Source organism: Vigna unguiculata, chromosome 5 (assembly GCF_004118075.2).
Source record: "Vigna unguiculata cultivar IT97K-499-35 chromosome 5, ASM411807v1, whole genome shotgun sequence".
Taxonomy (NCBI): domain Eukaryota; kingdom Viridiplantae; phylum Streptophyta; class Magnoliopsida; order Fabales; family Fabaceae; genus Vigna; species Vigna unguiculata.
The window spans coordinates 11,855,571-11,868,033 of NC_040283.1; the positions used below are offsets into that span (position 1 = coordinate 11,855,571).

At 32.5% G+C, this 12,463-nt stretch overlaps 1 protein-coding gene across 1 annotated transcript; it reads left to right on the plus strand.

The window, feature by feature from the left end:
• The first annotated feature begins 271 nt into the window (after window positions 1-271).
• On the plus strand, window positions 272-5,871 carry LOC114185080 (BEL1-like homeodomain protein 9). The gene is made up of 4 exons (XM_028072580.1): window positions 272-1,596; window positions 4,391-4,752; window positions 4,838-4,898; window positions 4,983-5,871. Exons 1-4 carry the CDS (start codon window positions 814-816, stop codon window positions 5,514-5,516), a joined length of 1,740 nt encoding a protein of 579 aa, XP_027928381.1. The 5' UTR covers window positions 272-813; the 3' UTR covers window positions 5,517-5,871.
• The last annotated feature ends 6,592 nt before the right edge of the window (window positions 5,872-12,463 follow it).

The window sequence follows — 12,463 nt, forward strand, 5'->3', positions numbered from 1 at the left end:
CTATAAGCAACAACTTTTTTCATACAAATTTGAGAAAATTACAAATGATTTATATTAAAATAAAATTAGTTTTGAAATTAATGTATATACATAAAAAGAAAAATTTATCATGTAAAATGTATAAGGATAAAATCTTAGTTTAATATAATTGTGAATGATTGTCTAATCTGAGTGTTGAATAGTAAACAATAAAATAAACTGAGAAAGACAGAACACAAGAGGCTTCAGAAGACGACAAAACTGAGAAACCCGGTTGTCAGAAATATCTGCAACACACAGGAGCAACGTTGTTCGATTATTACCGGAAATAGCCGGTCTTTCTCGAGCCCCAAGGTGTATCATGAGCACCTTCCCTTTGGAGTTTCAAGAGAGAGAATGGGAACGAAACTGAAGAATCCACAGTTACTTGATAAAAACAGTGCATAGAGATAGAGAAAGAGAAAGAGAAAGAGAAAGAGAGAGAAAGAGAAAGAGGGAGAAGCTGTGTGTGTGTTTGCTTGTGAGTGAGTGTGTGAGTTTGTGTGCAGTGGTTTCAGATGCGTGTAGAGACCAAACCCCATACCACACCCCAATTTCTCAAATCACTTCACTTCACGTATCTCTGTCACAAACTGCGCCACTTTCTCTGCTGCATAAGATCATGATAATTATTATATCCTTTCCTTTCACAGTCACCATCACTTCCACTATTCTTCTCTGCAACTTCCGTCACCTCTTCTGCTCCACTCGCTTTCCCTCTTCTCCTTCTTCATCAACTGCTACAACATCACCAACTACACCAACCCCTCTCTTTTTAACTTTCTTTTCTTCTCTATGGCTGAGGGTTTTGAGCACTACCATGTCCCACAACAAAGTAGGAGGGACAAGCTAAGAGTTTTCGCTCAGAACCACCCTTCTTTCGTTGAATCTTCCTCTATCCTTCACCCCACTTGTCCAAATTTAACCTCTCTCTACGATCCTTCTCTTATACCCTCTGATTTGTTAGCTTGTGCCACCCAACAAGCTTCCGCTGCTAAGGGAGAAGGTTCCAATTTGATGATGGGGTTTGTGGAAGGAGGGGTTGTGAATGGTGATGCAATTCATGTTATCAACAGTAATAGCAACCACCACCACAACAACAACAACAACCCTTTTCTCTATCAGCTTCAGAACCTTAGGGAATTTGGTGATGCCTACAATGATGCCAGTGAGATGATGGTGTTCAAGCCCGAGCCTTTGTCTTTGTCTTTGTCTTCACAGAGTAACAACACTCATCTGAATCTTCAGCGATTTGGGGCTGTTATTCCAGGTTTGGTTGGAAGGAACAGTGAGGTTTCGAGGAATTCGGCTCCACTCGGACCCTTTACGGGGTATGCTTCGATATTGAAGGAATCGAGGTTCTTGAAACCTGCACAGCAATTATTGGAAGAGTTATGTGATGGTGGGGTTCGTGAAATTTACGCTTCCGAGAAGTCTCTTGCTCCTGATGCATCGTTGATGGAACCTCCTCATGAGGGTTTGAGTGCCAGTGGAGTTGTTGGTGGAGATGATCCACTTGGGGAATATGAAAATGAGAGTAGGAAGAAGAAGTGTAGATTATTAACCATGCTTGACGAGGTATGCTGTTTTTTTTTTAATTATTTTCAAGGATCTGAGTTATATGGTTAATTGAAATTTTCTTGAAACAAGGTTTCACGTTTGATGTTATTCCTATAATTTTTTGGTTTTTGTGTTTGTGTGCTTCGTTCTGAGTGTCAGTGCGTTACTGTTTTAGAAAGATTTTGAGTGAAACTTGGATTGTTGATTAAAGTTGCCAGGGTTTTTTGCCTTAAAAGGTTGATCCTAAGTTATCATAAATGTTTACTTAATGATAGCATTAAGGGTTTGATATGAGTACTAGCACTCGATCTTGTGGAATGCATGAAGGAATTGTGGGTTTGTGGTGTGATGTTTTTGTAATTTGCTTTAAGATGCTTGTATTTGGTGGTATAGATGACCTCGGTGAACTTGGTTATCTTTTTGGAAAAGTTATTGGCAGGGAATATATGCACGAAGATTGGGAGTGTAAAGTGCCTGACATGTATGGAAAGATTTTCTAGCTAGTGACTATGTCATCCAGATTGGTTTGGGTAATTAATGTGCATAAAGTGATTGAAGGAATCCATTGGAAAAGATTTATACTCCGTAAAAGTGTGTTTTTGATAAGATCGTCTCTAAGATTAAAGAAACTTACATATGACAAGGGTTTTTTAGCCTTTATCAAAGTTGGCTTTAGATTGGGATAGGGATTAAAGTAACTCTCTCATTGTTGTGATTGCCATTTTAGTCTGACAGTATTAGATTCTGGATGCTATAATAGTTGCATGTAATGTCATGATTGATTCTACGAAATGAAACTGGTTTTCTCATATGAACTTGGAACTATTAATTAATTTCTGACAGGCCATATTATAGGTAGATGATGAAATGATTATGTAGCCTATACATGGCTTATACTTTTAGTAGTGAGTATTAAATATTAATTTTAAATAAACTTTTCAAAGTTTGATGAAGTTATTATTTTAATACCTTACTTTTCGAAATATGCTACAAATGTACCCCTTATAGCCAATCATAATACCTGTAGTGTTATACGTACTGTGTGAGAGAGCATAGTGGGCTTCATGTTGTCAAGTGTAGGGTATCAACGTACACATGCATTGTGTCCCGATCAGTTGCTTCTAAGAATAAATATGGCCTTGAAAAGTGAAAAAGTTGATGAATAATAAAATGGTATATATATCTACATGTGGCATTAGAGCATGTGACTTGTCACGTTAATTAATTATAAGATTGGTAGTGTTGTTGTACCATTCGGTAGTTGTCATGTTCGTGTATGCTTTATGGTTTTGCTTTGGTGGGAACCTATTCTTGCTTAAGCAGTCATTTATGCTAGTTCAGTCCTTTTAGGGTGGAAAAATAGGGCATGGACATGTTTTGTATCATTTAAATGGAAAGCTATTTTTATTGGGCTTGATCTAGAAATTAAAAATATCATGCAGAAATTGAAATCCAATGGTAAACCTTAGGGAACATGTGAAGTGGAGATGGAATCAATGGTGGAACATAACCAATACCTAACCCACTAGGGTTGGCCTGGGGGTTGGATAGTTTGTATTGTGTTTTAGGTTCAAATCCATTACTGTCTCTGTGCACAACAAAAAGGTGATAAAAGAAAAAATAATACTTATTTGGCCATGTCAGCTCCTCAATGATAGTGTGTGTAAACTATTCCAGTGTTGTAATGTTTATTTGTTTTCATTTTTTGTTGGTAGAAAAGAGTTACAAAAAACATTATTGAAAGCTGAAAGGAATAGAAGGGAAATGAACTAAGAATGTTCACTATAGTTCCAATAATTTATTTTCTTTATAAGCTACAAATACTGCTTCGTCCCTACAACGCAACAGTTCCTGGACTGGACAGTGCTTTACCCACAGACCTGTGGGTCCTGGCCTTTGTGCAATCATTGAATTGTTGTAAACTGTGATGTCAATCAAAGTGATGTGTATAACTAATGACTCTAAATATTAATACCATTGAAAATTTCACTGTAAACTAATACTCTTATAATAATATTTAAACTATGCATTATATGATGGAAAAATTAAGTTATACTGAGTGTTTTTTTGTTTGCTTTAGCTGCTTTATTAGACACTTGTTGATATTCACTTTACTCCTTATTTCAGTTCAGTAATTGTCATCTCAGTTGTTTCTTCCAAATTGATCTTGCTAATTAAACCCTATAGTTGTGAGTTTTATTTTTTCTTGTCATTTGACATTTTGAATTGCAGCTTCTATGATCCCTTTTATTTATTGCATGTGATATACATATACACAAGAATTTATACAACCTCGTTTTGTGTGTCTCTATTGAATCATTTATTTCAATTCAAATTTTTCCACTTCTCTTTTTCTCTCTTGGTTGTAAAACTTGTTGCACCATGTTTCTCTTGTCTGATGTTAATTCGTGCATGGTCAGAATTTCTTACAATTAAGTTAATAGTCCTCCAACAAGCACTACCAGCGGATCTGAAATTTTTGAATTTTACAAGCAAAAAACTCTACAAAATAAAAAATTAACTGGACAGAATATGGAACTTCTTCCTAACTCACTATTGTACAAAATCTTGGACATCAACTCATTCATGACTATGGCTTTGAACTTCAAACTTATTTATATTCTCATTAATTTGTTTGTCTTGAGCATTGTAGCATACTTACCAAATCGATTGAGAATGCTAAATATGAACAATGATTTTCTCTGAATGTGTGGAGTTTTGAGTGCGACAATCTGAATGTAGAGCAGAATTAAATGTGAAGAGTTGTGAAAGTTGATGAATAATTGGAAAACTTGTGAATCACCACCAACAGGTTTACAGGAGGTACAGGCAGTATTATCAGCAGATGCATGCAGTGATAACATCATTCGAGTATGTTTCTGGTCTTGGTAATGCAGCCCCATATGCAAGTTTGGCTATAAATGCCATGTCCAAACATTTTAAATGCTTGAAGAATGCTATCACTGACCAGCTTCAGTTCATCAACAAGGCTCCTTTTCAGATTAACAACAGAAAGGATGAATCTCCAAGGCTGCACAACACTGATAGAGGCACTTACAGCCAAAGGCCAGGGTTTCTTGAACACCAACAACCAGTTTGGCGACCTCAAAGAGGACTTCCTGAGCGTGCTGTCAGTGTTCTCAGGGCCTGGTTGTTCGAACACTTTCTTCACCCGTAAGTGCTATTTAAACTTCATAGCCAAACTCGTGTTTAGAATTACAATACTTACTACTCAATAATCATTGTTCTCTTGGTACAGTTATCCTACTGATACCGACAAGCTTATGTTGGCTAAACAAACTGGTTTATCTCGCAACCAGGTGAAGATTCAAGATAAAATAGTGTTCATCTTGTGAATATTTTCACATTCTGTAATTGTTTATTGGCGTTTGTCTCTTGAACAGGTGTCTAATTGGTTTATTAATGCAAGAGTGAGGCTTTGGAAACCAATGGTGGAAGAAATACACATGCTAGAATCACAGCAAGGTCAGAAAAGGCCACAGAGGGAAGAACAAAGTAGGAGAAACTTAAGTGGTGGTGGTGGTGGTGGTGATCATTTACCTTCAGACAACTCTCTTGTTACTGAGAATATTCCATGTAGCTCCATGGAGAAGTTTCAGGATGCCCCTTATAAACAACACAGAAATGAAATTGGTAATATGCAAATGAGGGGTCAGGAACAGCTGAATCAAAGTAACACGAGCAATCAGCAAATGGGTGTTGGAGTGAGCATTAATAATGGTGTGTCTCTCACACTTGGTCTTCATCAAAATCATGGTCTTGGATTGTCTGAGCCCTTTGGCATGAGTGCAGCTCAACGTTTTGGTGTTGCCCTTCAGCCTGAGGGCTATGTTATCAGTGGTTTTGAATCACAAAATCGACATTTTGGAAGAGATGTTATTGGAGGAGGGCAACTGTTGCATGATTTTGTAGGCTGAAGATTTCTTCATTCTTCAATCTACTAACCTTGCTTAGACTTGGTTTAATTTGGTTATGTTATATAACTAACCATGTTTCTGTTGCTGTAATCAACCATGTCAGAAATTAGGAAGAGGAAAGTGATTGAAAAATTGGCCTTCTATATGGTGCTACAATGTTTGGGAAGAAAATGGTCTTTGTATTAAGGCTACAACAAGTACAAGACTGTAAAGTCTTTGTAAATTCATTTTAGGGGAAAAATATTATGTCTGGCCTTTCTATCAATTCACCCTTGTGTTGGCCACACAAGGTTAAACATTGTTTTCCTTTTTGTTTTAACCAAACTGGTACATGGATTTCAATGTGAAAGTTGAATCTTGTAGAACATCGCAATATTTTTGGGATTATAAAAAACTGTGTTTATCTATCTGTGAGAAAGGAGATAACTATTAGTATTGATGAGCTTTGCGACCAGGAGATATTATACTCTTAAAATTTTATAATATAAATTGTAAATTTTATGTAAGATTGCAAGATAGGACAAATAAGAATTAGGATAATTACTTTAAATCTTTCGGCTAATACATAGTAAGTGGATTGAATGGATCAGAATTTAGAATTGAGATGATTTAGATGGATATGGATTTAAATCTTTCTGCTACTACTTCAGAAAATGAATTGAATGCATAAGAATTAGAAGATTTGGACGGATTTAAATTTCAAAATAAATGAGATATATTCTTTAAAATTGGTTCTGTTTATTTTTCTAACTCAGTTTTATATTAAAATATAAGTTTTTAATTATTTTATATTATAATAAAATATTTTTATTTAATTTTTTAATTTAATAATGTATATTCATAAAACATTTTTTTAATTTAATTTATATTTTTTTATTCCAAAATTTATTACATACAATGATAAGATTGACATGTATTAATCCGATTTTTCTCACTGATTTGGAGTTTTGGTGTAAATTTAAATTAATGTTCATTCAAAATTTAAGATTAAAACAATAACAACCCAACTTATATCTATTTCAATTTCCAATTAAAGGGAACAATCCATAAAGCTTCAATTTTATTTTAAAAAATAATTTCAGAAAATATATTAAATAAAAAATAGACAAAAATATACTTTTAAGGTCTCAATGTTTCAATTGTCAAGCCTTTAATTTCATGTACTAGAAAAATAAATCTATGAATTTATAATTAAAATTCGTATATATATATATATATATATATATATATATATATATATATTTTACTACAACATTTTATTAAAAAAAGTGGCTTAATAATTTTATAAAAGGTGATTGAATCGGAATGAATTAGATTTATATTTTGTAACATTAGTAACTACTAATTATTTTTTTAAAATTTTAAAAAATGATATTTTAGAAGTTATAGTTATTTAAAAATAGTGAGACTCAATTATTTTAATATTAAAAAGGTTTTATATTAATAATTTTGTTATAAACGAGTTTTATTATATTAAAACATATAATTTTTATGGAAATCACTTTACAAGAGTTCTCTTACTTCTCTTTAAAAGTTCTCATCTTCTGTTCATCTATTTGAAGATCGGAGACTACTAGGGTGATCTTCTTGTTGAGTTCTTCCTTTCTATCCAATTAGTTTCTTCAACCGTTTAAGTTAAACTTTTGCTCGTTTTCTTGTGGGTCTTCTCTATTCTGGCTTGCATGTGACCCTCCTTTGGTTGCATGTAAGGTTTTAATCATCAATATGAGTCTCTATTGATCAGTGATCATAACGGTAGGTCATGATCGTTCTTGGTTTTTCCTAGGTATAGATAGTTAAAGGTGTTTTGGTGTTCCTTGAGTTTGTTGAGCTGTTTGGACCGTTGATTCGCTTTATTAGGTAAGGGAAGCTAGTATTGTTTTGCTTTGCAGTGTTTTTCTAAATTAATGAATGCATGTTGATGAATTTGATTTGTAATGAGTATGGTTGTTTTTGCTTGCATGGTTTGAATTATGCTTCTTGTAGCTGAATCTACATGTTGTGAAAATATTCATTGGTTACCTTTTGAATTTGTTGTTTGAATTGTGCTTCTTGTAGTTGAATCCATAGGTTGTGGAAATATTCACTGGTTACCCGTGGAGCACGCTGGTGTAAATTCTGCATCTTGGAGCCAAATCTACAAGTTGTGGGAAAATCCACAGATTACTTGTGGAACCTTCTATTTGTTTTCTTCAATTTTAGCATGAACTCTCGCCTCCTCTTTGTTATACGTGGCATTTTGTGTTTTTCTATGTGTTTCATGAAATTTTACTAGTTGTTCTTGAACATTGATTTTCAGAGTGCGTATTACATGAAAATATGAAATGTGAAAATATGATTAAGATGTATATAATTGTATTACTATTGTTTTGAAACTATGATGATAATGAGTTTGTTTATATATATGAGCATTGTATGTGTTTGACGTAATTCCATGGGTTTCTTGGGAAGATTTTATGGTGGGATTATTTTAGTGTATGCATTGGACCATGAATTCAAGTAAGGTGATATCCTGAAACTCTAATGACCATTTACACTCAAATAAAGTAGAATGGTTAATGTGGTGAGAGTAGTAGGAGGTCCTAGTCTATGACAGGATAATAGCTCTAGATGATGATGGATTAATCTTGTGTGTGGTAGGGTGAAACCTATTGGCAATGACTCTGCAGAGCAGTAGAGACCACCACAAGTGCAAGTCTCTAGTGATTCCAATTCCAAATGCATGTATCCGGACTAGGGATGATAACGGGTCGGGTCGGGCACGGATAGTATGATACCCGTGCCCGACCCGCTACAGAAAAATCTGCCCGTTACCCGCCCGTTTACCCGTCGGGTATCCGCTTAAAAAATATCCGCGGATATTTTTAAAACCCACGGGTACCCGTGGATACCCGATACCCGCAAATATTTAAAAAAATATGTATTTTATAAATTTTGTAGTATAAAATTATAAAAATAAAATATAAATTAAATTAAATTATAATTATAATTATAATTATAATTATAATTAAATTTGACATAATAAAATATACTGTTACTTCTAATTTTAATTAAATTTAACTTAATAAAATATAATTTTAATTTTAATTTTAATTTTTTGCGGGTAACGGGTACCCGCGGGTACGGATAGTATGATACCCGTACCCGACCCGTTTATAAACGGGTATTAAAATACCCGCTACCCGCTACCTGCGGATAATAAATACCCGCGGGTAGTAACTATCCGTGACGGATTTTATCCGCGGATATCCGCAGGCACGGGTATTTTTGCCATCCCTAATCCGGACAATTGAGTTTAGTGTCAAATGTTTGTGTGCAATTATGTGAATTATTAGTTTATCTATGTATGACCTATAATTGATAAGTTTTAATGGTCTTAGGATAATTGTTTTGTATACTAGTTTACCCTTGCACTCTATGGTCTTGTGTTGTTTTCTTCTTTTGTAATGATCATAATTTTGGTGGGAATAAATGAAGATGCATGTTTAGAGGCACCTCTGAAGGATAAGAAGTATGTAGTTAGAGTTGTGAGATTGCATTGGAAGTATGAGTGGTTAGTACATTTAGTATTGGAAATTTTTCTATAGGTTTGGCGTTGTTGTATAAATAATATATTTCTATAGTCTGCACTCTTAGGATTGCATTAATATACTTTTTATTTTTTTAATATGCCTTTGAATATTATGATGAAATGTCTAATTTTATTAGTTTTATACTACTAAAATGAGATGTTACAATTTTACCAGAGTTGATTTTCAAAATGCCAAAATTAGAAGAATGTCGTGTTTATGGCTAAACCAAGAAAAAAAAGGCATAATAAAATTGAAGAGATTTTGGGTTCATACATTTTAAAGTTTTAAATGAGTTTCTTTGTGTTTAAATTATTTGTGATCATACAATAAATAATTTGAATTTAATTAAATTGTAATCATATCAAAATTAATTAATTCCTACAAAAATTTTATAAATTAGTAACGGAAAATTTCGTAGCTGGTCCGTACCTAATCCGTAGCTAAAAGGTTTTGCGACAGATTACCTACCAAATTGCTAGAAAATTTTTCATAACTAAATACAAGTAGCTAATTAGAGAGGAATATTATTCATAGCTAATATGTAACTAATCCCTCTCTAATTGAAGTGAAAAAGTTTTAAAATTTCTAGCTAATTTGTAGCTAATATGTCGCAATTCTGTTTTCGCTAATCCGTAGCTAATCTGTCGCAATTTCGTTGTCGCTAATTCGTAGTTATTTTGTCACAATTTTGTTCTCGCTAATCCGTAGCTAATCTGTCGCAATTTTGTTCTCGCTAATTCATAGCTAATCTGTGGTAATTCTCTTCTCACTAATCCGTAGCTAATCTGTCACAATTCTTTTCGCACTAATTTGTAGCTAATCTGTCACAATTCTTTTCTCGCTAATCCGTAGCTAATATGTCGCAATTCTTTTCTCTCTATTTCGTAGCTAATCTGTCGCAATTCTTTTCTCCCTAATCTGTAGCTAATCTGTAGCTATTATTTTCTCGTTAATTCGTAGCTAATCTGTTACAATTTTATTCTCGCTATTCCGTAGTTAATTTGTCGCAATTCGTTTATCACTAATCTGTATCACAATTGATTAGCTAATTTAATGCAATTCTATTATTCTCCTACAAATATTATTTTGTTAATTGTAATTACTTCACTGTTATTCACTCTCTATTATGAGTCATGTCCATAAACCTATGCCCATAATAAAAAAAAGAAGACAAAGAAAATAAATGATTCACAAAAAGTGTCTAAATATCTCCATTATTTGCAATACCTATTTACAAAGGATAGATAATCAATCCTACAATGATCAAAGTATATCCATCAAACAGTACAAAACAACATAAAAGTTTCCAGTTTCCACCAATGTATAATAGTTTTAGGACACAAAAGCATCAGAGGGTATCAACAAAAAGTAATGCATCAACACAATTAAAACACAAACAAAGTTTTGGATTCTTTGAGGCATGTCTTCATTCTTGTTTCTTTAAAGCAGACAATAATTCTCTCTTAAGAGATTGATGGGGTGGTGTCTGTTGATTGATCACCATTGGTTGAATGGCCAACATCAACTGATGGTTCATGGATGGAAGTAGCACCTAAGAAAAAAAATTAAAATAATACCTTGTATTTAAAAAACTTAAAAAAAGTTAATAAATAAGACATCATTAAAATATTTGTACTATACCTGATGAGTGCAAAAAAGGATCCAAATCTAAAGAGTTAATGAGAGATTGAGTAGGATGAAATAGAGTAATAAAACCTCGCTCTCACCCTCTTTCTCTTTCTTAGGGCATTTTGCATGTGTTTGAGTATTATAATTTCAAGAAACAATAAATAGATGCATAACACACATTAAGTTATCTTGAATTTATTTTATTAGCTCAAATAATTGAAATATTTTATTAAATTAAAAAATTTACTTCGATAAATTTAAATTGGTTATCAAAGAAAACATTTAAAAAAATAATTAGAACTAATTTTAATTTAATGAATTAAAATCTCTTAAAAATTATTATAACTTTCGTTATTTAAATGTAAGTTTAAAATTGTACTTGCATAAATGAAATACAATTATTTGTATTGAAATACAATTACTATAGTAGCTCTTATCGTAATATACACCATAGAAGTCTATGTAATGGCACTAAAACAACTAAAAAATTATCATAGAAGTATTCTAGTTCTTTTATTTTGAAATATAAAATATGGAATCGATAAAAATAATAATAAGAACTAAAAATATTTCCAAATTGAAGTATTAAATTTTATATTCTAGAGAAGTTTTTTCTAATCTTAGGAAAACCAAGATAACTTTGAAACCACTTGCTGCACAAACTGCACCCATAGGCTCTATACACATTTTTTGTGCCTGATATAAACTATATGTAGATTATAGTTTCACAAATTGAATAAAGCATCTCTCAAATATTGCATAAATATACAACTTGTTTTCTTACCTAGCACAACTCTAAATCATAAATTAGTGTGTGTGGAGATTATTTTCAACATAAAATAAATGTGAAAGTGCCTAAGAATATTTGTGCTTTAAAGATATCAAAATATACATATTCATATGAATTATATATAGTGTCCCTCAGAGAGGCATGTGATATATATATATATATATATATATATATATATATATATATATATATATATATATATATATATATATAATTTGGAGATTTACCTTATGTTATATATTCCTTTCATACATCTTAATAAGAATCCAGTCTAGCATAGACAAAATAAAACCTGCAAAAGAAATAGCTGGATTAAGAAAGTAAGAGAGAAAAGACAAACGTAAATGAATGGAAATAATGGTGAGGGGTAAAATATTAGACGAAAGTAGTAAAATGATAGCACTACTAAAAGTTGAGAATTAAACTGTTGCAGAACGTGGTTTAAGGCTTCCAAGAAATCACAAAATGGAGACACGTATAGTGTGAGAATTGAATAAACGAGACGGGATCAAAAATGCTAACAAGGGATATGTAAGACCCGTGAATTACAGGATACGAGACAAAGGCTAAATCACCAAATCATGAGTTTATTGAGACAAATACCATTGAAGGAGGCTAAATAGTAAACTAAACGCGTCTATTTTATATAAAAAAATGTTATTTACCGCTTTGGTTTATAAAAGAAAATCTTTCATGCCATTGGCTTCTTTTCCCTTCAGTGACTTTTTTCAAAAATGAGGAAAATTGGGAACTCAAACTCACGGTGGAAACAACAGGAAGTGATTGATGCAAAAATACAAAACGTGTGTCTTTCCTCACTTAATAATACTACAATTATGGGCCTATGAATTGAGTAAGCTTTAAACATAATAAGGATAGTTATTTCAAGACAGACTAAACAATAGGCATAGAATATTTGTATTACTGCATAAGCAATCACATAAGAAAATTTACAC